Source organism: Molothrus ater, chromosome 19, assembly GCF_012460135.2.
Source record: "Molothrus ater isolate BHLD 08-10-18 breed brown headed cowbird chromosome 19, BPBGC_Mater_1.1, whole genome shotgun sequence".
In the NCBI taxonomy this organism is placed as follows: Eukaryota; Metazoa; Chordata; class Aves; order Passeriformes; family Icteridae; genus Molothrus; species Molothrus ater.
This window is the reverse complement of record NC_050496.2, coordinates 5,950,603-5,975,077: the sequence shown is the minus strand read 5'-3', so window position 1 is coordinate 5,975,077 and position 24,475 is coordinate 5,950,603. Positions and strand designations below refer to the sequence as shown.

The following is a 24,475-nucleotide window of genomic DNA, read 5'->3' as shown; positions in this document are numbered from 1 at the left end:
CTCAAAGAATACTTTCCCCCCTATGGACAGCAGTGGAGGATCTGGGAGGAGCAACAGACCAGCCCCAAGTTCCAAACAGCACAAACTAGTACCTTAACTCCTCATAGTCCCATCCAAACATCTGATTTCCCTCAAGAGGTCCTTTTGCTCTGTCATCATCCAGACACTTTCATGCTCTTCCCAGTTATCCCATTAATGCCATGGTCTTCCCAGTCTGGTGCTCCATCCCCAAACCCCAGGAGCTGGGTACTGGCACCAGGAGTCACCATGGAGGGTTTGGGAGAAACTTAATGAAACCAACTGCTGGAGGCCATAAGCAGAGCTTCATCTTTCTTTTTTTTTCCTCTTTAATGAATGGGTTTATTGTATCTCTCAATCTCTATTAAATGAAGAGCCAGACAAGTAGTTGGAGGGAATATATACTATGGCATAAAGCACCACCACGCAAATGTGCAAGGGGACGTCTGTGACCAGAGCAATCCACTTGGTGTGCATGAAGGAATTAATAATTTAGGCTGGGGAATGCTTATTGTTGGCAGATGACCAGCACTTTCCTACATGATCAATGTTTGCACCTTGACTTCTTGGTACACAATCAATCCATGCCTGAGCACGGCCCGAGTTTTGGGAACTGCTTCGTATGCGAGGGCTGAGCCGCCTGAGGCTGTAGCACCGATGTGGCTCATTCTCCTGAGAGAGCAAGGAGCTGACCCGAGCCCATGTTTCAGCTCTGGGGTTCAGAACATAATTTATAATAAAAATCTCTCTGCCTCCGCCATCCTTAAAAAATTTACATTTCCCTTCACAACCTCTATTACCTCCAGAAAACATGAAGAGGAGAGGGAAGTACCCTTTCAAGGCTATTCTGTCTGGGCAGATTGGGTGTTTTAGTGGTTACATCTTGGCTCTGACCATCATAAGGCACAAAAACAGTCACCACCCCCGCGCCCCAGACAGCACACAAGGACCCAGCACTGCACTCAATATTGTCCCTGTTAAATATCCTCTCACATTTACCATGGCTCCCTCCCTCCAGAGAGATAATAAACTCTGCTGAATCCAGCAAAGATCAAGGCAGGTCCCTGTCCAATGCCCTAGAGAGGCTCTACCTTGCTCTCTCCTTGGACATGGAGCCTCAGCCCAGCTTCTGGCTTGCTCTCAGTGCTGCTCTGGACACCCAACTCTGAGGGATGAGGTTTTGGAGGAGCAAGCCCTGCCCTGACACCCAGGCTCACCCCACTGAGCACATGCTGTGAACCAGGTCTTCCCCATCCCGGCCTGGTGCTCCCTCAGGTTCCTCTCCTGACTGGGCACCATTATGCAGTGCCAGGGGGCAGAGCACAACCCCAAGCCTCCAACCATAGAGTTATAGAGCATTTTAGACTGGAAAAGCCCTCTAGGATCAGCAAGTCCAATCATTAATTCAGCACGGCCAAGCCCACCATGAAACAATATCTGTAAGTGTCACATGCACACACCTTTTAAATCCCTCCAGAGATGATGATTCCACCAGTTTCCTGGGCAGTCTGTTCCAATGCCTGACCACCCTTTCTTTCAGTGAAGAGACTTTTCAAAATATCCACTCTAAATCTCCCTTGACACAATCTGCGGCCATTTCCTCTTACCCTCTTGCTGTTACCCAGGAGAAGTGACCAACCCCCACATGGCTACAACCTCCTTCCAGTTGTAGAGAGCAATAAAGTCCTGCTTGAGCATCCTTTTCTCCAGCATAAACATCCCCAGCTCCCTCAGCTGCTCCTCATAAGACTTGTGCTCTAAACCATCCCTCAACCCCCTCAAATTTGCATTTCTTGCTTTTTTCTCCCAAGTTCTTTGGCTTTCATTGAGTCCCCACTAAGCAGGAGCACAGGGCATGAGCAGTGCACCAACACTGCTGCTATCAGCAACTCCCCCTCTAATTGAATCTTTAAATCTTTCTGACAGGAAGAGACAGGAGGGAAACTAGATGCTTAATGCCAGGCCCTCCTGGATCCCCAAGCTCTGCTGCTGCCAGCTCTGCTGAGCCCTGGGATGCCGGCAAGCACCTGCCGGAGCGCCTGCAGAGACCACCTGCCTTGGCCCCAGCACTGATAAAAGCACTTCCAGCACCCCAGGGAGCTCAGGAAGGCATCCCCAGAGATAAGAATGGCCTCAGAAAGGAAGGGTGTAAGGTCCAAAAAGAGAAAAGAACTGAGAAACAGGCAAGGGGAAGGGCAGAGGCAGGCGAGCACCTGAGAGTCAGGCAAGGGAACCAGCTGTGGAGCTCAGCCTTGGGCTCAGCAGGGATCAGGACACTAAGATCTCATTCAGCACGTGCAGGCTGGCAAGAAAAGAAACCTTCTAAACAACAGCAGCACACCCAGAAGTCACTGCCCTGCCCTCACAGCAGCTCCAAGCTCAAGAAAAGCCCCTTGTCTCCATCAAAGATTCCATAGCAGTGAGAGGCACCCAAGGGCATCACCAACCCCTCTCTACTGGCACAAGAGCAAGAGGTCTCAGCTTAATAATTCTGCTTGAGCTCTTACCTGAGTGCTCAGGAGCTCCAGCCAAAGAACACCTTCACCCCAGAACTACACCAAACATCCTCCTGCCCCTGGGTCCGGTGAAGAAGAGGTGGGAGGTGGAGCTGTGATGGCACCTGCTGAGCAATTGAGCAAATTCCCAATTGAGAAAAGGCAGACATGGGAGGGGGAGAGAGTAGGGAGAGGTTAGTAGTTCAGAGTTGGTGGACAGTCACAAAAAAAAACAGATCTTGGCCCATATTAAAAAAAAAACCCTCAAAATTTTCCCTAGTAAAGGTTGTTTCCTGCCATCTCTCCCACCACAGAACAGCCGAGCCCTGATGCCTTAGGATTTTAGCTTTTGTATTTTTCAAACCTTGTACTGAGTATTAGTATATAGTTCTAAACTCCATATAGAGTGTTAGTTATTGTCTTCACATTTTAGTCAGACAAAACAATTCCTCTAGGCCTGAAACTCAAGCACACCCTACTGCCTCAGGCCCAGAAAAGTATAAACAAAAGTGAGTACAGGGGGAAGAGCAAACCGGGGGAATATGACTTCATTACCTGAAGCTGTAATTGGAGGATTAACCCCTGATATGTAAATGGACTGAATTTATAATTGCCTGAAAAACTTGTGACCATCATTCATCTTGGGTGTAGCCTCAGATGTTTCTGACTGCCCAAGGTGTACCTGTTGAAGGCCTTTATTAAATACCTACTCTTACTCTCTTAATCTTGTCTAGCCTCTCTTCTAGGTAGCCACTCCAAGGCATCAGCTCCACCTCATGTAGGTTAAAATCATTAAATCCCTGTGCTAGGGCTGTGCTGCTGTGGGGAAGGGGGTCACATCCCTCCCCAAAGAGGCCGACTCTGTCCCCTAACTCCCAGCTCTAGATGGCAAGTCAGGTGAGCACCACACCCCCCACACCTCTTCCCCAGCCCTAAAACAGTAGCTTCCCTCTCCAGCTGGGGAGAAAATGACCCAAATGTCTTTAAAACAAATGAATATTAAATGAGCACATGGCACTGATAGCAATGACTGACTGACATGGGACAAATGCCTCTCTTTCTCTGAGGAGCAGAGAATAGCTAGGACAGGGGTACAGAGAAACCTGACCCTAGGGGAGCCAGGAGGAGAGGGCTCAGGGCAAGAGGGATAGTGGGGCTTTAACCTGCCACCTGTGGAGGTCGAGAGCCAGGTACCCTGGGGCCAGGCCAGCTGGGTGCTGGGTCGTGAGCAAGAGCTACTGCCCTCCACCCTACTGAACATCTCATCCCAGTGAGTGCTGCCCCAAGCTGGCAGCTGCAGGCTGGAACATCTGGGATGGCTGGGATGGCAGGTCTTTCCTCCAGGGAGGGGGTTCTGTACCTACAAATGATCTTGGCTGTGAACTGGAGGCACCCTGAGTGCCACACCCCAAACTTTGCTCCTTCACTGCTTAACCCCTGTCAATTTCATTCATATTCCAGTTCACCTGTAGGAACTCTTGATGTGAAAAGCAGGGGTTTTTTACTCCTTTCCTTCTGCTTTTTTTTTTTCATATAAGGCCTCTGCTGGGAAATCTTTGTAATTAATAGCCCTTTAAAATAAAATATAATTAAAAATAATGTGGAACATGACAAAGCCTGCCAGCAGCTCGCAGTGGGGGTGGCTGATGGGGGGCAGTGCACCTGAGTGGCTGCAGACACAGGTGCCCAGGTTGGGGTGTGGGGGTACCGCAATATGCTGGGATGGGGTCATCCTGGTCTCACTTCACTCTAAAGCAACTTCTACATCACCAAGAGCACTTGGACTTCTCTGTCTCACCTGTGGGGACATTGAGGTCCTTCTCATCACCCTCCCGTGGGAGATGTGGCATGGGTGGCTCTGCTGGGACAAGATGCTGAATGAAGTGCTGGGGCAAGTGGAGACCAAATCCCACCCTGCAATGGGTCCATACAGACCTAGGGAACCTTCCTGGATAAAGAAGTCTGATTTTGACACTCTTAGAAAGCCAAGCATGGAGAACTGGCATGCTGAACCCCCACTGAAGCCTGTGCTCCTCAGCCATCCTCTTGCAGGAGCTGAGCACTGCAGAAGCATGGAAGTGAGGACTGGCTCATTTAAATTTAATGCTGGTGAGGAGATCTTCCTCCACCTTCCAGCAGAGAGCAGATGCTCTCGCTTCACATCGGCAACGCATCTCTAAATCACTTCCCCAGCAATGATGTGTATGGTGATGTCATTGTTTATAGATTATTAGTTACTATTTCATAGGCAAACCTGAAATTTTTCCTTTTTAAAGATACATTGAGATGGAGTCTGGGCTTCTGCTACCGAAAATATCCTGTTGGTCCCATCATTAGCCTCCTTTCAAGATCAAGGCTGCTTTTTTCATGGCACATAATTAAAAGAGCACTTGGAATTTTCAGCATCTCACAGCATCTTCAGGATGCACGGGAACTCAGGCAACAGAGGCAATGCCCCAAAGCCATGCCAGGCATGGGGACATGCAAGAAGCAAGGGATATGGTGTGAGAGGGGGCAGAGCAGCAGGGTGACCCCCGCAAGCCCCGGGACTGAGCCACGTGCGGCAGCTCTCTGTGGTCCCTCCTCTGCGCCAGCACCTCGCCAGTGCCGGTGGGGAGGTGCTGGTGGCACCCGGGGTGCTTTTAGCCAGTTCCACACGTTTTAGCTGGATCACACCGCCTGTGTGTGGCCTCTCCCTGGCATGAATCATCATTGCCTTAGCGAATCCACGGGCAGCACAGCAGCTTTGCCGCTGGGGTTAACCCTGTGAGGGGGAGCGCTTGGTTTGGGGCTGCCCAGCCCTTCATGAGTGCCCACGGACAGAGCCAACAGGGACAAAATGAGATTCTCATGCGTGGGGCAGGGCTGTCAGCGTGGGAGAAGGGCAGAGCTGGTGGCGATCCAGCTGCCCTATGGGGTGCAGGGAGCACAAAGGAATGTGGTGCTGAGGAGCTCCACACCACCCGGGCAGTCCAGCACCAACCCCATGCCCCTTCTCATGCTCTGCACACTGGTACCAGACCAGTACGTCCCTCCATCATCCCTTTTCTTGGGGTTAACGAGTGGGTTTGGAGATTCCAAGGCATCACAGCCCCAGCCTTTCCCATGGGAGCTCTCCAAGGAACAGCCCAAGTCTTCACAGCACCCAGGGATGGGGCAAGGGACTAGCAGGTGCCCCACACCAACCTCCCAGCAGCCCCACAGCAAAGCACAGGACATCAACATCTGCCTCTGGAGAGCTGTTGCAGTGGAAAGCCTGGACACAACTGTGTCCCAAGTGGCTTCATCTCCCCCAGCACAGCCCTGGGCAAGCCCCCACACACCAGACCTGGCTGCAGCACTCAGTCATCCTCAGCAAGTCCCAAGACCTTCCCCAAGATCTGCCTTCCCACAGTATCCAGGTCTTCTTTGTTTAGGACAGACACAGCTCACCCTCATGGGGACCAGCTACCACCCAAAAATCACCCAAGGTTTCCCCCCACCACGGGCCTGACCCATTTCACCACCTGAGTGTCCAGCTGTGACAGTCCTGACCCGGCCCCAGCATGGATCAGTGATGCTTTAGTCCACATCTCCACTCAAGCAGCAGCACAGTGGAGACACAATCCTGGCTTTATTTCATCCCAGTTGGGTCCTGGCCCCAGGACCAGAGCTCTCCCAGCCCTGGAGCTGCCCCTGCCCTTCTCCTGCCCTAGTTCCTGCCCATAATAGTGTGAGCAGACACTGAGCATTTGCATGCACAGAGGAGCCAGCAATGAAAGGGAACATATTAATGCTCCCCTAACCAACAGAGGGGAGTTAATGACATCAAACTGGTTTGTTGTTGTTGGTTTTGATTATAATTTTTTTTAAGCTCTGGCTTCTATCTGTCATTACTGTTATATTGCATAACCAGGGAGAAATCTGAATGAAGTTAATACCTGCGGAGTGCAGTGCAGAATATTCATGTACTGTGAACCAGAATGAGGCAAATGTGAATCTTTATTACCAGTGGAGGTTGTTAAATATTTTATTTTCTGTTTGAGACATGCTGTGACACATGAAACTCAATTAGAATATAACTAAATCCCACTCTAAATTACAGATAAATGACAACAAATGAAGGGGAACAGCCTGAGCTCCCCAGTGCATAGCCTGGGGGAGCAAGGGGGACAGCTTTGAGAGGAGGACAGCCCCCTCAAGACACCTCCATCCCAGCCAGCAAGCAACAACACAGCAATGTGTTTCCTCTGCAGGGCTGATTTTTGCCCTAAGACGTCCTGAGGGAGACCCTCAGGGAAGCAGGATGGATCCCATTTCTCTGCTAACCAGCTCATGCATTCACCTGAAACAGCTCCAGACTTCCCCCTCCCAATGCATCATAAGAACTCCTGAGTCCCCCATGCCTCAGCTATGTTTTCTTAAATCTGACTGTGCCTGGTAATAAAAACCACAGTAAAAAGGAAAGACAGATGTTAAGGAAAAATATGTATCAAGGGCCAAAGGCTGCACTGGTGCTGTGTTATGGAAATGCTGGGATTTTCTATCCCTTGGCTCATCAAGGACAAGCTAAGGACATGGTCAGGGATGGAAAATTAGGGGCTGAAAGGCCTTTGGGGTTAATTCTGCAATTGTTTGTTCTGGGAGATGCTCGTCATCACTGGAGAGGTTGCATGGACTGAGTTTTAAGTGGCTGCTGCTGGGATCAAGCAGAGCCTCTGAGCAATATCCACAGGAATATTGCTGTGGGTGGACAGAACACACAGGCAGACAGGCATGCTCTTAATCCAGACAGGCATTTTCTCCCTGACCCTGCAGAAGTTCCCAGGCTGCTGGGATTCCCCTTAGGTGGCCATGTAAGTGTATCCAGCAGAGGCATCCCACGGTGTTGCCATGGAGATAGGGCTCAGGAGGAGCCTGGGTGCTACACTCCTCTTGGGGGGCGGCAGGACCCCCACTGCACTGCAGCCCTTCCCCTTGGCTGTCCTGGGAGATAGAAGGGATTTAGGGACTTCATTACTGCCACAAGGATCTCATGCAGAAATAGGGCAAGAATCTGTGGTGGTGATCAAAGCAAGGCCCTTCATTAGTGGCAGTATCCAGGACCTTCATTAGCATGTGATGGGGGAGCCCAGAGCAGCATGGCAGACAGGAGGATTGGGAGGTGGGGTGGAGAGAGAACAGCACCTTCCTAGAGAGGTTTTTTGCCTGTGATTCTCCAATCTGCAAGCCTCAAAGGACACCAGGCCCTTGCAGTCCCCTCCACCCCACTCCCCTCTGGGGGCCCTGCCAAAGCACTGCAGTCACAGAGATGGTGACACTGAACCTCTGCCCTGCACTGACCTGGGTTAACCCAGCCATGCTCAGTGCTTTCCCTCCCTGGGGTGTGTTTCCAGCCTAATTGTCTCCTAATTTTGCCTCTTGTCTCCTTTTGCTCTGCCTCACTGCCTCTGCCTGCCTGCTCCCAGCACAGGGTTCTCCTCCTCCTCATCCTGCCTCCCAGACTGGGCCCTCCCTGAGGTCCTCGCCAGAACTGGCCACAGAAAGCAAAGCAAGAACCCTTCCCCGGCCAGAGTTTAGCCCCTGGCCAAGCCTGCTCATGGGCTGAAGGGTTTCCAAACACTATGGGGACACCTACTCTTGCCAGGCCACATCCCATCCCCATGGGTTTGCTCCATTGATGCTCAGGCTGCAGCTTCACACTACAGCTAAGACGCCTCCAGCACTTCTGTCTTTGTAGAGTCTTTCTAAATTAGATTTTTCTCTTTATTATCCCTGCCAACCCCTTAGGAGATGGGAAATAACTTTATCTCCATCTTTTTGCCTTTTAATTTCTATTTGTTCACCAAAACATGGATTTCCTTTCTTTTCTGGGAGGTAAACACACCTGCTTTGGCTGCATCCCAGCGGCAGCACATCCCCAGCACGTGGTGGGGGTAGCAGCTCCCACAGCTCTCAGCAGTTGATGGAGACCTCATTTACAGCCACTAAATTATGTTTTAAAGCAGAAGATGGTGAGGAAGATGAGCCAAGAGCGGTAGAAATCTGGGCGCTGTTAGCACCCTGAGGAGGCTCCCAGGAGGGATGAGAGAGTTGCATGAGAGAGCAGGGTCCAGTCCAAAGGCAAGACTTGAGAACTGCTCATGCAGCCCTGGAGGGACAGGGATCCCTTGCTCCATCCCATCTCAGCCGAGAGGCCATGCCACTGTCATCTGACCAGAGAGTTGGGGGTGACATCAGTGCCACTGCACCCAGCACCCTGCCTCTATCCAGGACCCCGTGACTAATTTGGGATGAAGTGGCCATTTTTAATAGGCTGATATAAATATTTATGAGCCGTCAGCTATGAAAAAGGACCCTGCCTCATGGCTGCTGCCAGGCCAGAAGGTAACACGAGGGAGACAGACCAAGTCCTCACTGGCGGCCACAGGAGCATAGAAACCCAGAGGTCACTGGGACATCCCCAGTTTCCATCCCGCTGTGAGGATGCCTGGTTGGTGCACACCTTGCACGTGGCCCAAGCCAGCTCGTATCCATATCGCGGTTGAACATCCAACCAGTTTCTCGGCGGCCGTGACGTCCCCAGGAGAGTGGGGGCGCCCCGGCCCCGGCCCCGGCCCCGGCCCCGGCCCCGGCCCCGGCCCCGGCCCCGGCCCCGGCCCCGGCCCCGGCCCCGGCCCCTCACAGCTGCGCCTCGGAGCCCGCAGAACCGCAGCTGGGCCTGCCACGGCGGCCTCCGCTCTGCTGAGCTGCACAAAGCTGATGAAAGCCTTGTGCTGAGTCGCAGTTCTGCCGTGCTGGCCTGCATCGCCCCGGGCACCGCCTGCCACCCGTTCCCATGTCCCCGGCGCCCCCTCCCAGCACCACCACCTCACTCAGGCAGCACCGCTGCCCCAGCCCCAAAAGCGTCATCCCACAGGGATGTGCGGCCCGATTTCTGCATACCTATTGATTCCTCCTTTATACTCTTCACCCCATATCGATCCAGTTTAGCTTCTGTGACTCAAACTAAATTAGCTGCCGTTAATCCATGGGTAATTGCAGCAAGCCCAGCTCTGCCTGTCCCAGATTCATGGGTGTTAGGGACAGGGAGGAGAGTGCTGGGTCACACAGAGACATTCAGGTTTCTCCTCCACCCCAAACAAGCCAGCCCAGAGACACCAGGGAAGTTGTCTCAGGACATCCATGCTGCAGTCAGAAACTATGGCTGGGAGCTGCTATTCCAGCAGGACATTTGACCCCAAAGCCCAGGCATTGCCTTCCAGCTCTGGATTTCCCGAGTCCTCAGAATTCCTGTGGGTTTTAGTCTCAGGTGACACCATAAAATATTGCTACTTGCTCCTGCCAGGCTGCAGCCCACAAGGAGTTAATTCCACCCGGTCATGGGGAGAGGAGCAGCCTCAGCCCTCCTGGAGTCTTGGATAAAACCTCAGATGGAAAGCAAAGCCTGTTCCCCTTTGATTAGCAGCCCAGGGTCCCTGGGAGCCCTCAGCATCTCTAGCCTCTAATTTAGCAGCTCACAAAGCACCAAAGGCAGTGGAGATGCCACTGTCACCTCACCTGGACTGACAGCCTGGCAGAGCACCTGGGGATGTCCCCACACTGATGGCAAGGTCATCCCTCCACTGCAGTTCTGATTCCTTTGTACACCCCCAAAACCCCCTCCCCTACCCAGGCACCCACAGACCTACACCTTCCGCCCTGGACATCCTCCTCAATCCTTTTGTAAAATCAAAATAAACATTTAATTTTGATTTAATGCAACAGTTACCACAGTCAGTAAATACCAAAACTATAATAAAGGAGGATTAATGGCCATGTGCACCCCTGCCCTGGCCTGCAATGGCCAAGTGTCCATCGCATAACCCTTAATTGGTGCTGATGTCCTCCTGCTATGCCACAGAGCCTTCAGCCATCCCTCCCCACTCCTCCCTGCCTTCCCAGCAGTAGCCAAGGCCGGCAGTCCCTTGAGTAATGGGTGGGATTGCTGCAGCTGCCAGGCAGGAACGGGAGATTTCTGAGTGGTAAACTGGTTCTAAGCATTGGCCTGTGGGTGCAGAGCCTGTTCAGAGCAGCTGAGCATTACATGGGGATGACAGTCCCCAAAATGCCTTGGCCAGTGCACCTGCAAAAGCTGGGGAGAGCTGCAAGTTGCTCTGCACAGCTCTGGAGCACACAGGGGATCTGGGAGTGTCCAGGCAGGGCACATGCTCCAGGGCCATGCAGAGGTGGTGTAGGGTTTGGATAGAAATGGCCAGGACACGCTTTTGTGGGAGGGGAAACTAAAGCAGCAGCTGAGCCACAGGGGACACCCCCACAGAATCCTCACAGCACAGCCTGGCTATGTCCACTTGGTCCATGGCACCAATCTGCACAGAAGGTCAGTTTAAAAAGAAAGAAGCATGTTTTGAGCAAGCGTCAGCCAGCCTCAGCTGCAAATTCACTTGTCAGGATCATTGGAATTACTTGGAGCTGGATAGTGTGAACATCTGTGCAAGGCAAATGCTGAAGCAGGGAAGGGTAGTAGGAGCTGCTGAGTCCCCCAGCCCCCTCCACTGCCTGCAGATGCTCCATGGGATGCCAGAGGAGGGTTGGTGCAACCCCCACCCACATCCTGCTGCAAGGGGACTGCAGCAAGCACCCCAAATTACCCAGGAGAGGAGGCTGGAACTCAAGGGATTCACCACGGCAGCTTGCTGGCTGCAAATTCTCTCTGGGTGAATACTGGAGTAACTGGGCTCAACAATACAGGATTAGCTTTGGAGGGACTCCTCATACCAGCCCCACATCTCCTGCCCCCTCTGCACCTGCCTGTCATAGGTTCCCCTGATATTTTGGAGCATTATGAAGCCTTTTAATCACTTTCAGAGCAACCACTGAGCAGCACTTCCAAACCTCCTCCTGCAGCAGCCCCCAGCTACCAAAACCTGCCTCTTCATGCCCAAAATAACCCTCAGGCAGGAGTTAATTGTCCACTCAGGCATAAGCAGATCAGTGCTCAGGTGCTACTTGGCTATCCAGGTGTGTGGCAATGGGGTGCTCAGCTGTGCCAGACGTGGGTGCTAATGTATGAATTAACTGTGTGCTCAGCTTAGGAAACCTCATTATTTTGCCCAATCTACCTTCTCAAAGGCATTGCAAATTGCACCCCCACATATGTTTTGGAGGGGGATATTGACACTGGAGCAGGATCCAGGATTAGGACTCCCTTCTCCATTCCCCTTCTCCCACAGATGCAACATCCCCCACAACAAACAGCTTTCAAAGCCCATTTCCCATTGATGTCACTTCAATGCCACAGGAGATAAAAGCTGAGAGATCCAGAATCAGCGCTGAGTTTTCCAGGGAATATTAATTAGAGGGAAAGCCTCATTAGCGCAGTAAGGGTGGCTGCTTATGCTGCCTCCCCATCACCCCCATGTGTCTCAGACCCCCCAAAGGGACATTGTGGGTGTCAGGCCTCCCATCTGCCTTGGTGGTCTGAGCAATGGGGTGCCCTGCACATCCCCCAGTGTAAGTTTTAAATGTTAAAGCAGGTGTTTATATAAAAAAGATGCCAAGGGGAAAACCTGTTTCTCCCCATCCCTGACTGCTGAGGCTCCCAGGTGAGCCCAGAGCCCTGGGCAGGAGGAAGTCCCCCTGTGCATCTGCAGCAGGCTGATGGCAAACCCAAGTGTTTGTGGGGAAAAACCAGCACATCAGTTATCTGATGTGTTTTTGGAGAGCTTTTTTGACAGCTCTGCAGCTGGAGAGGAGCGGGGGAGCACAGGATGCTGCCTCCAGCCACCCTGAGCCTCTGCACTGTTAGAGAAAGCCTCTGCATCTGCCACCAAAGGGAGGGATCAGGACAACAGACACTGGGAAGTGGCACAGGACCCCTGAGCACAGAGATCCCACTCCATCATCCTCCTGAGGGCCTGGGTAGGTTGGGCAGCACCCACCAGCCCTGTCTCCCGGTAATTGCCCCAGAAAACAACCCTTGCAGCAAAACAGCATTTGCCAAGAAATCAGAAGGCTGGTGACAGGAAAGGACAGGAAGCACTACTGGGAGGGTTTAACCACTGTAGCCACCAATGAGGAGCAGCACCCCTGGGTGCCCCAGCTGAGAGTCTGGCCAAGGGGTACCAAGGGGTCCAGAAGGGGAGATGCAGTAGAACTCAAGTGAAGCCACTCCCTGCTAAGGCCATAAAGCCCAGGGGTGGCTCCATGGACAGGCAGAGTGTGGGAAGCATAGGACATGGCCACCAGCACCCAGGGACAGCAGCAAGGCAAAGGCACTGGGAGGACAGAGGTGCCACAACAACAGTTATTCATCACAAAGAACTTCTCATTCTTTTTTGTTTTGTTTTGTTTTACTGAGAGGTGAAGCCAATTCATCCTGACAGAGGTTCACAGCACAGCTCTGCCTGGGGGCTGCTTACAGAGACACCAACAAGTAACACAGTATGGGAGGAAAGCACCCTGTGTCTGTGCCAAAAGGGGCTGGTGGGCACCAAAATGTCACCCTAGCCCTGTGCCACCTCGGGGACAACTGCCATTGTGGCATCTATGTGGGCATCCCCACAGGCACTCAGCACCAGCCCTGCTCTCCGAGGATGCTCTCCCAGCAGACACAAACCAACTCACTCTGAGCACTTCTGAGGACGGGTGTCAAATCAATCCCCACAGCAGAGGTGCCAAGTTAAAAAAAAAAAAAAAAGATGGCAAAAAACCCCAGAAGAAAGTAGGCGGACATCTGCCAAACCAGCAATTTTCAGCTGGATTTCCAGAAACACTTCAGGCTTTTAAAACCAAGAGAGGAGAGAAAACAAAACCCCTCCACTCAGATGAAGTGCAAAATTCCAATTTGACTTCAAAGGCATTTCTCCTGGCTAGTTACTCCCAAACCCTGGCACAACCCACTAGAAAGCCAGTGGGCAGTGCCATTTGCTGCCAGATGACAGCACCCAGCCAGCTGGGGTGTGAGGTACCGTGCTGGGGGAGCCCAGGGTGTCAGAGGGATGCTGAAAATCTGGTACTCACCCATTTGGAAGCAGGGAGGACAAGGAAGGAAGGAGGGGAGGAAAGAGAGAATAAACTTTACATCAGTTGTAATCAGCAGGTTTTTTCCATGCACTATATATTCAGTTAATGTAAGTTACAATCTCCTCTGAAACGGAAAAATACCACAGCTGTTGTAGCCAGTAACACTTTTAAGAGCGCTTGACTCCCAAGTCATCCAGGTGCTTTTGACAGTGTTACCCTGGGTTGCTATAGGAACCCTAACAGTGTTCCCATCTGACTTCTCCATTAACACTGGATTTATATTTAATTTGGTTTTCTTTTCCTCAGCAAGAAGAGGTGAGAAGCAAGCATGAATACAGAGGCAGGAGATGCTCCTCCATGGGTGTCTCCTGGACATACCAAAAACAGGACCCAGGACCACAGTCAGTTGTGCTGAGACACTGCTGAAGCAACAATGCAAGCAGACCCCGACCTGCTGCAGGTGGGGAAGGGCACAGCCCCACTGCACTGCTAGAAACCATCTGGGATGGTGCTCAGGTTGCCTCTAGTATGAGGTTCTCCCGTGTTCCCGTGCCTGTCTGTCCCACTCTTGCCTTCCCATGGGCAGCATGACTGAGGGGCTCACGGGCTGAGCATCCCACGCAGCTCCTGGACAGAGGTGACAGGCAAGGAGCAGGTGAAGTTGCTGCAGATATAGGCAGTGGCTTTCCCATCCTTCCTCTCCAGGGACGCAAGGAAAGGCAGCTGGCGGTAGAGGAACCCAGCGCTGTCTCCATCTGCGACCATCAGCACCTGTCCAGAGAAGGAGCTGTAAGAGCCAGAGAGCACAGGCAGCACCAGCCAGCTGGTCCTTCTGCCCCACTGACATGTTGAGGGCTGGCAGTGTCCCCCCGCCACACTCTCTCAAAATGGAGAGGGGATGGGCAGCTCAAGGATCCGCTCCAGCCCTCTGCCATGGTCCCACAGTGGTCACACCCTATAATGCCAGTGCAGGAAAAAGCATGATGGAGATGTGGCAGCCTAACCACGCCAAACACTTGGCAGCCAGGATGAAGCACAGGGATTGGCACATCCCAGCCTAGCCAGCTCCTTGGGGACATCTACCCAGCCAAAGAACAGCCCCAGAAACAGCTGCAGCATTGCCCCATCTAACCTGCAGCCCAGTTCCTCCTGCCCTACCCACACCTCCCAGAAAAACTCAGGCAGCAATGAGCACTGGGTCAGGGGCTCTCCCACTTCACACAGCAGCATCAGCCAGAGGTGATGACTGGGCTGCCAGGATAATTAGCTTTTCTGAAAGGGAAAATGTTTGTTAAAGCCTCGGGGCTTACAGGCTAATCAGGAGAAAGGCCAGGAGCTGGCAGCGAGCCTCATGCCGACACAGATGCAAAGGGTGAGCAAAAGCCTGTCCTTCCCAAGGCACAGAGGGAACATCCTGCTGCTGGAGCACACAGCTGTCCCTTGCCCGCCCCAATCCAAGCCCTGCATGTGTCTGCTGAGCATGGACACACTCGCAACATGTCCCTATTACTCATGCCAATGCCACCAAGGGATGCTGACACCAAATGCTGCCTCTCACAGCACACACATCTCCCACCATGGCACTGCTCTCCTGGCACGCAGCATCCTCTACACCAGAGCCCGCAGAAGACCCAGCACTGGCATCCAGAGACACCCACACAGCCTCACTCATGCCTGGCAGGGGCTGCCCACACCCTTGTGTCTCCAGGGAAGGCACCACATCCCCAAGTCCCTGCCCTGGATAGTGGTTGCTGCAGTCCTGTTCTATCCACCATCACCCCACATCTGCTTGACCCAGCTCTGGCTCAGCCTGTCTCCCTGCCTGCCTCTTGCTCCCCCCAATCTCCTCCCCCTTTGCCTTTGTCTGGAATTAATTCCAGGAGTGATTAATTACCAATTCATGTCCAATCTGAAATTCATTATTCCTTTTTCTCACAAGCTCCCCAAGGTCCTCTCACAGGGCCAGGATGAAGACAAGTGGCAGGTGAGTGCTCTGCAGCCGAGGAGATAATGGGATCCTTTATAATTACCCTAAAGACCATTAACAGGGCAGGGATCTATACCAGCAGCTGGGATCCAGCCCCAGAGCAGGGAACCAACCCTCCCAGCACCAGGACACTCACAGGAACAGCTATCAGCATCACCCCTACTTGCATCCCCAAAGAGCTGCCTGCAGCAAAGGGCTACTCCAGACCCAGGGTCCATTTAAAATCACAACCTCAATGCAATTCTATCATTAGCATCTTGTTACAGCAAGGATTTCAGGGTGAGATTTGTAAGGAATTAATTACTGAAACAACCTAATTAATTGTGTTCCTGCACACAAGCCTGGCCCCCGGCACCCTGCTGGCACAAAGGGAATGGGGACGCAAGGGAACAGGGATGTTCCCCCAACTCCTTGGCAAAGCCAATTCCCAAATCAGCCATGTCCCTGGAGCAGGTGACCCAGGGCTGCTCTGCTTAGGGCAGCTTCCCGTGGCAGGGAAGGAGATCTGAGGAGCAGCTGGAGGGGGATGGAGGCAGGTGGGAACAGGAGCATGCTCATTTCTGTGTGATGCAGCATGGAAAGAGGGACGGCTGTTGGGAGGCAGTGGGCTGCTCCCAAAGGTAGTGCAACTCTCTGAGAAGTGGGATTCTCCTCCCTTCCTCCCAACACTTCTGCAAGGGGAGGAGCCATTGCTACTGCCAGAGATCATGCTCCTACCACTCCTGCACACTCATGCTTGGGGAAGGGGAGATACGTTTCCACAGGGCTATGCTCCTCTGGGGGAGAGCTCTACCCTCCTGCCACAATTCTTCTTCCAGGAAATAAACCCAAGCTGGAACAGCTTTGGCTCCATCCCATCATCACAACATGAGGAACACACAAGGGGCAAACAGAGCTAGACTCCCACCCTGCCTGCTGCCAGCTTCCAGCTACAGCCTCTCACATGCCCCTCAAAGCATAGGTCCCCTGCAAGCAGCCCTGGCAGGCATGACCATGGCTTCACTCCCCCATGGAAATATCCATGCAGAATACCCAGCCCTCATCTCCTCCCTTCCCCAAGGAATGCAAAAGCTTGAAGGAGAAAGATACTCCCCTGGGAAAGGAGCATCCCTACCAGCCAGGCTTGTTACCAGCTTTGCAGGAGGGAGCCATACTGCAGGGGAGAGGAGGATATGGCTGTGCTATTTGTTCTGCTCAAGACCCCAGAACTGCCAGTGTGGGCTCAGGGGACCAAGGGTTGAACAGCTGTGGGCAGAGGGTTATTAACAGTGGTGCTGGGCTCCTGTTCCTGCAAACTGGGTCAGCCAGTGTAATCCTTCAAAGGGACAGAGGTCGAGTGTGGGAATAGAGGCCTCGCACACAAAATAGGGACCTGCATGGAACAAGAGCGCTGCTGGATGGGTGATGGCAGAGGAAGGACAGAGAGCTGTATGCCCCACTCGTGTCCCTGGAACGTGTCCCTCCTCCTCCAATGCTGACATCAAACATCACTGGGCAGAAGGTTAGGGGTGATACCCCTGTGGGCTGAGCTAACAAGAGTACAGAGCAGAGGATTCTGTGCTGATGGCTCAGCCCTCCCCAGTTCATCCTAGCTGGGATTACAGAGGCAAAGTGGTGCTTTGGCCTCAGCTCCCCAGACACTGAGACTGAACATGCCAGTCCCTGGCACCAGGGCCCAATGGCCAGGGATGAATCCAATCCAAACACCGAGCTCCCTCGCTCACAGCCCAGTCCTATTTCCCTCAGCTCCACAGCTTTGCTGAGGTCAAAGCCATCATTCCCAAGGCAGGGACACTGGCCACCAAAGCTGATGGGCACCAGCTGCTGTGCTGCCCTTCCCTGCCAGTTCCAGATGCAGCCAACAACTCCAGCCCCTCTGTGGGATGCACTGATACATCCCAAAGCAGAGATGAAGACAAGCAGAGTCAGGCAGGAACCCCAATACACAGCAACAGCTGCTGAATGGGAGAAGAGCTTTGGGAAAAGCCAGCCTCTCCCAGTTGGTGGTACCCAGAATTGGAGTGAGGCACTGCCTCATCCCTTCCAAGGATGCAAGGGTGTCTCCAGGCAGTAGGTGACCCAGATACTAACTGGGTCTGCACAGGACATGACACATCCACACTAGGCAGGACACATTCACACAGGAATGAAAGGTTTCCCCTTGGGAATGCACTGGGCTTCACAGTGAGAGCAGTGTAAACAGCCAACAGCAGTAACAACCACTGCTGCAGCCACTTCTAGGCTGGGCTGCCCATGCTCTGTGCAGGGAGAAGAGTGCACAGGGCTCAGCCATGGCCCTGTGGCTGTGCTCAGAAATGAAAAGGACGGGATGCTTCCCAGAAAAGAGGCAGAACAGAGGAGGATGGGTGCAACAGCTGCACTGAGAGAAGGGATGAAACACCAGCAGTGCAGACAGCAAAGACCAGAGAAGGGCTGGCAGGCAGGGAGCACCTCTACCTTGTTTGGGCTGAAGACAGAGCGGACACAATGCAGCATCTCTTTGGTGTCTTCTCCTTGAGGGTCCCCACAGATGACAACCTGTCCAGGGGGAGGGTGGATGGCAGGAGGGAGAAAACAGAGCTGTGACTGCACCCATGCCATTGCCAGCCCCACTTCCTACAGCAGGTCCTGCAGGGGACAATGAGCCCCAGCCCATACCTGTTTGAGGGTGTGATGGAAGACAGCGGTGGCTCGGACCATCTCTGGGAGGGTTATCGGGATCTTCTGTAGCCTCTCTGAGAAGGCAGCCAAGATCTTGCCAGCTTTTTCCACCCAGTCCATATGACCAGAGTAACAAGCTGCTCGGAGAAGGTTTGTGACAGCGATAGAGTTAGGGGTGGGCTCTGCTCCATCTTGGTCTGCAAAGGACAACATCTGCCATCAGCCCAGTGCCTCACCATCATCGGCCATCAGCCCCATCCTCCCACACCACAATCCACGGAACACATTGCCAGGTCCCTGAGCTCACCATCCTTGAGACGCAGGAGCAGAGAGGGATCGCTGGCCTCAGTGGAGAAATAAGCAAAGCCTTTAGGGTCCCAGAAGAGTTTGTCTTGCATGTGCTGGAGATGAAGGGCCCACTCCAGCCAGCCCTGCTCTAGCGAGGCTTCATACAAGTCAAAGAGTGCCTGGATGACAAAGACATAGTCCTCCAGGAAGCCCTGGATGGGCACAGCACTGTAGTGGCACACAGGGAAGGAAAATCAGAATCTCTTAACTGAGCAAGTTAGAAATGTTCTCCAACCCAGCAAAGCCCTGCTTACTGGTCTCTGATACCCAAGAGATGCCACCAAGCAAAGCAATGGCTGTGGCCATCACACAACTCAGCCCCAGGGTTCCGTACAGAAGGAGAAGGTAGGGGAAGACACTTGCCAGCATGAAAGATGAGGAACAGGAAAGGTTTTGACTTCAATTCTTCCTCACTGGCTGGGGGACACTAATCCTTCCTAAACTGCACTGAAGCTCTATACAAAACAAACAGCCTCCCTCCCTCCCAGTTCGGTCCTGCCTGGAAGAGAGGACAGGGACTGCTGGGGGTCTGGGCAGCACCTGCAGGTGGCCAGTCAAGTCTGTGGAGTTTCTGATACTCACCTCTGCTCCACTGAGTTGTGCTTGCCCCGGTAGCAGCTCCGAAGCAGCCTCCCGCTGTCAGGGTCGAAAAGGTGTGTCCTCAGGAAGGCAGCTGCCTGTGCAGCCCTGCTCACATATCCCTGCTCGGCCAGGGTAGCCCCAGCCTGGGCAAAGCCTGAGATCATCAGCCCTGCAGAGGCAGAGACAGCAGGACAGGTCAGGGGGGGCACATGGAACTGGTGAGAGGGTCAGTGTCAGTTCTCTGAAGGAGGCTCAATGTGAAGCTCATCCTCCATGATGGCAGCAGGTCAGGTCTTAGCTCTTCTGCTCAGTTCCAATCATTAATGAAGTCACTCACTGTCACCAAAGAGATAGGCAGAGTACTGTAAGGCCAGCAAGAGCTGAGCCCTCACTTGTGGGCAGATACAGGGCTCAAGACTATTCCAGTTTGCAGGGTAACTCCAGTCCATGCCAGCTCCAGACCCAAACACTCAGGAATTTACTGCTGGGAACAGAGGTGGGAGCCCTGCAAGTGATTCCCTGAGGCAGGACCCCCAGACAAACACAGTGCTGTGATCCCTCACCCATGCAGCAGTAGGGATTGGCTCTGTACCTACCAGGGTCCTGGGTCCCCAACTCAGACCTCTTCCCCACAGCCCAGCCAGAGGAGCTGAACTGAGCCAGGGGAAGAGTTCTGCTGCTCTCTGCTGGCAGCTGGGGAAGGAAATAAAGCCAGAGCAGAATCCTCATGCTCCCAAGGCTTGCAGGTGTGGGGCAGCTTCCACACAGCCCCTGATCACAGGTCCCGATCACAGCCTACCCAGTGCCTCTGTGGGAGCTTCTCAGTCCCAGCAGGACCCACTGCTACCATGCCCTGGTGGGGGTCCAGCCAAGGCATGTCCTCAGAGCAGAGCCACCCCTCACCATTCCATGCTGCCAGCATCTTGGTGTCCAGGTGTGGCCGTGGCCGCTGTGCCCGGGCTGAGGACAGTCTCTGTTGGCATTCTTGCAGCAGGGCACTCAGCCGGCCTGGCTCCAGCCCAAATCGGGCTGCCGTCAGCTCCGGGGGGCAGCGGGCAATGAGGACGTTCTTTCCCTTCAGCTCCTGATGGGGGTCCTGGAGGGAGAGGGAGACATGTTCTAGAAATGCCATCAGACTTGGGAGGTGTTAGACTCTGAGTGTTTTGGGGCTGCTCTGCCATCCCTCCATGCCAATGGATGCAGGTCCCTCATCAGTGCTCCTGACACTAGGCAAGTCTTTGCTCTCCCTCACCTTCATGGGGTCCACGTTGCCAGCCTCTTCCACTCCATAGTGGTGCATGAAGACATCTCCCAAGGTTGTCCCTTCTGCGGCCCCCTCGACAGGGTCGGGGAGGAGAGCCCAGAGCTCCTTGGCTGTCCACACACAGAAAGCTCCTTCTCGCTTCTCTGTAGATGTGGTGGTTGGGTAGGAATCTGCATCTTCTGCACTATAGAAACCTCCTGCCTGGGAAAAGTGCAACAGAGAGATCCTCCAGCTCCAGGACAACACTTTCAGCCAGCTCCCCAGCATTGCAGGGCTGGCAGTCTGGCTAATGAGCCTCAGTAGTGCTCCAGACTGTGCTCAACTAGGATGGAAGGGAGGAAAGAACAGCCCCAAGCCACATCCCAGGGTAGGGTAAGTAGCTCACTTTGGGTCAGTTCAGGGAAGAGCCTACCTGGTCACTCAGGTCACGCGAGACGTAGAGTAAAATGTCTCGGACAATATCAGCAAAGAATTCATCACCAGAGATCTGTGTGAGACACAGCATGGACATCAGTGTTACAGGGGTGGGAGGGGGCAAGAGACACAGCAAGATATGGAGAGAGATTTCAATTTGAAGAGTTGGCAAAGGAGCATTTGAAAGTCCAAGGATTTTAAATGAAGGATGGATTCAGAGTAAGACCTTCAATAGAAATCTACTATCAGTGAGTACTGCATATCTACAAAGGGCAGTGGAGAGTAATGCTGGAGTTACACCAAGGTCAGAGGCAGCAGCATTGTCTGCTGACTTGCAAAAACCAGCCCAAAGGCTGTTTCTTCCCCCATTATGCTCAAAGCCCCAGGGCTACACTGTCACACATTTGTGCAGCACTTCTGGATAAACAACAGGAGATGAAGGGGAGCATTGGATTGCTCCATGCCCGTGGGATGGGGAGTATCTTGGGAAAGAGGGTTTGAAGCTGTTCCCCAAACCAGGCCAGTCCTTGCAGCCTGCAGGAGTGGGAGCCACACAGAGGGATGCCAAAGCTATACCTGGAAGGCTTTGCTGTACATGGCTGCCAGCTGCCCCTGGTCATAGAGCATCTTCTCAAAGTGAGGAACATGCCAGTGCTGGTCAGTGGAGTAGCGGTGAAACCCCTGCAGAGAGTATGTGAAGACGTCTCCAACTCACACCTCCTGGCCATGACAGGGGCTTACCCCCAAAGATTTACTCCTACCTGACCAATGTGGTCATGGAGGCCCCCATGGGCCATCATCTTGAGGGTGTGCAGAGCCATCTTCAGTGCACGGGCACCTTCTGGAGTTGTTTGGTGCAGGGCCCAGTATGTGAACAGGAAATTCAAATTCACTGAAACAGAGGGAGATAACGGGAGGCTGTGGGGTGGGCTCTGCCCCCACGCTGCTGTCTGCCTCACAGCAGGTCTCAGCAGAAGAGACCAGACTGACCTGGGGTGGGGAACTTGGGGGATTTGGAAAATCCACCATAATCCTCATCATAGGATCTGGAGAGCTGCTGGAAACAGGTGTCCATCACCTCTTTGGCTGGTGGGGGTGACTCCTGGCCTTGCACACGGATCTCTGATGTGTGTCGCAATGCTTCCAGAATCCTCTGGCTGCTCTCCAACAGGGCATCTTTGTTCTCCTTCCACTAAGATGCAATGGGAAAGAGATAGTTCTTCTTGCCTTGCACCAGTCCAAACCACACCTCCAGTTCTCAATCACCCTCCCCAAATCAGCTCAAACCCACTTCTAACCAAGCCAAAGCTCTGGCTGGTTCTCTGGGTTACTCTTCCTCAGAACTAAATCTCCTAACTCAGTTACCCTTCAAGCCCAGACCAATTTCCCTGTGCTCCCTTTGGTTCAGCCCTGTCTGCTATACCATTCCTGCCCCACACCTGCTCTGCGATCCGGAGCAGCACTGTCCGAAAACCAACACGATGAACTCCATCCTCAGGAGGGAAATACGTCCCCCCAGCAAAGGGCTTGAGGTCTGGGGTCAGCCAGACACTCATGGGCCAACCACCTCCACCACTGGTGGCCTGAAAGACAAAATGCATGTGCACCAAGGTCACGCAAGAGGCACCTGCTCTGTGCCCTTCCAGCACATACAAGAGCCTCACTCAAAGAGAGATGTATGCTTCTGTCCAGTGTTGAGACCCACCCCATATACTGGTTCTGCTTGCCTGAGGAACATGACAATGAACCAGTCAAAGCCTCCTGGGCCCTGCCCGTGCCTCCCTCACCTGCACGAAGGTCATGTATACTTTGTCCACATCTGGCCGCTCCTCACGATCCACTTTGATGCATACAAAGTGCTCATTCATGATCTCCCCAATCTCCTTGCTCTTGAAGGACTCCTCCTCCATGACATGGCACCAGTGGCAGGTGGAGTAGCCAACTGCAAACAAGCTTAGACGGGTGAGGAATGGTCCTTTGCAGGGAGCAGGAAACAGGTGATGGGGAGAACAGAGATGGGGACCCCTGCTATGGGCAAGAGCTGCTGCCTTCCTGGACAAGAAATGGAGAAGAGTCTCCTGAACTTTCCAGCTCTTAAAAGAGAGCTGGCCAAGGACTCTGGTCCTGCATGCAGCCCATTTTCAGAGAGAGCTACTCCAGCACATGGTACTCTCTTGCTTGGTGGTCATCCATACCTACATGGCTAATCACACACCAGGTCAGGATGCAGCTCAGCTTTTGTGATCATCTACTGACCAACACATGGGGACATGAAATATGCCTTGTTTCTGGTTACCTGACAGGAATATCAGCTTGTTTTCTGTCTTTGCTTTATCAAATGCTTCCTGACCCCAAGGGTACCTGTGGGGGAAGACAAGAGTCCCTCAGCCCCATGAGCACAAGGACAAGAGGATGAGGGGGAAGGGGAAAGGCTCCCCATTGCTCTTACCAATCCACAGGGTTGTGGGCATGCTGCAGGAGGTATGGGGACTTTTCATTAATCAGGCGGTTGGTGTGACGAGGGACGCTGGGGGAGCTGGGTGTCCCCACCGTGGCCATGGCTGCGATCCCCGTTAGAAATGTGTGCCTGTGACACCAAACAGGCTCAGGGGTTCCCTGCTCACCACAACAAAGCTCAGCCTCTGGACAGAGCCATGACAGACCAGAGCATCAGCACCACCACCCCAGGTCCTGCTGTGCCCCAGGACAGGGTGCTGCTCTCCACTATTCGCTCCCCATGCCAAGGGAAACAGTCTCAGCCCCAGGTAGCTCTGCTGGGGCTCAGTCCACCCCAATCCCCCCTAGGACGTTACAAGTCCTTCCCACTCACTGGAGGCTCAGAGGAGCTTGTTCTCCAGTTTGGCACACCCCACCCATGGTGGGGTGAAGGCCATTCCCAGAGCTGCCCCTCCCACCAGCACACTTTGGGGGCACACTCAACAGCTGTAAATGGAAGAACAGCATCTGCGGGACTTGACCTGCGTGTCCGCCGGGAGAACACCCCCTCAGAAAGGAAAATCCCCTCTCGTGGAGTGGATGTGGGCAGGGGGGACACAGGCTCTTTATGGTGAGGGGAATGGGGGGCAGGGAGATTCCTCTGTTGCTGGGTAGATGCGGGGTTTGGGTATGGGGATGCAGGAGAGATGCAGGGCTGGGATGCAGGAGGTGGGAAAGGAGTGCAGAACAGGGATACAGAGTATGTAAAGTCCTGCAGGAGCTGTGGTAGTGAGAGGAAGATTTAGGGAGGATACAGGGGGATATGGGGGAAGGCAGGAAAACCATCCGGCTGCGAAAAGGCTATACGAGGGACTCAGGAAGGTGCAGGGAGAATCTAGAGGAAATGCAGAAGGGGTACAGGACGTTGCAGGAGAATTCAGGGGACGCAGGTGCTGCAGCGAGGACGCGGGGGGCACGGGAGAAGTGCGGGGAGGATTCGCGGAGTGGCGGGGACGCGGTGATGGCGCAGCGGCGCTAGCGGGACCGCACCCAGGCCGGACCCGCCCCCCCGGCCCCTCCGGTACCTGCGGGCGCAGCGCAGCGGCGCCCCCAACATGGCGGCAGCTCCCCGGGCCCCGCCCCGTTACCGGCCCAGCCGCGCCCCCGGTGCCACCGCCCTCCTCCGTCACCGCCCGGCCCCTGAGGCGCAGCCTCGCCCCCATTGGACCCCGCCCCTCCTGCTTCCGGTCCCGCGCCGTTACCGCC

The 24,475-nt window shown here is 53.7% G+C and overlaps 1 protein-coding gene across 2 annotated transcripts; it reads right to left on the bottom strand.

Moving 5' to 3' along the window:
* Window positions 1-13,576: 13,576 nt before the first annotated feature.
* SPATA20 (spermatogenesis associated 20) lies at window positions 13,577-24,326 on the bottom strand. Of its 2 annotated transcripts, XM_036394734.2 has the most exons (16): window positions 24,295-24,326; window positions 23,223-23,360; window positions 23,070-23,134; window positions 22,561-22,715; window positions 22,213-22,356; window positions 21,764-21,965; window positions 21,535-21,665; window positions 21,350-21,454; window positions 20,772-20,846; window positions 20,348-20,560; window positions 19,999-20,191; window positions 19,096-19,264; window positions 18,473-18,681; window positions 18,163-18,362; window positions 17,962-18,042; window positions 13,577-14,288 (listed from the first exon to the last, which is right to left on the bottom strand). In XM_036394734.2, the coding sequence occupies exons 1-16, from the start codon at window positions 24,324-24,326 to the stop codon at window positions 14,118-14,120; spliced, it is 2,283 nt and encodes a 760-aa protein (XP_036250627.1). In that variant the 3' UTR covers window positions 13,577-14,117. The 2 variants fall into 2 exon arrangements, with proteins under 2 accessions (XP_036250627.1, XP_054372858.1); XM_054516883.1 differs by lacking the exons at window positions 22,213-22,356; window positions 24,295-24,326 and having other exon boundaries at window positions 23,223-24,161.
* Window positions 24,327-24,475: the final 149 nt, after the last annotated feature.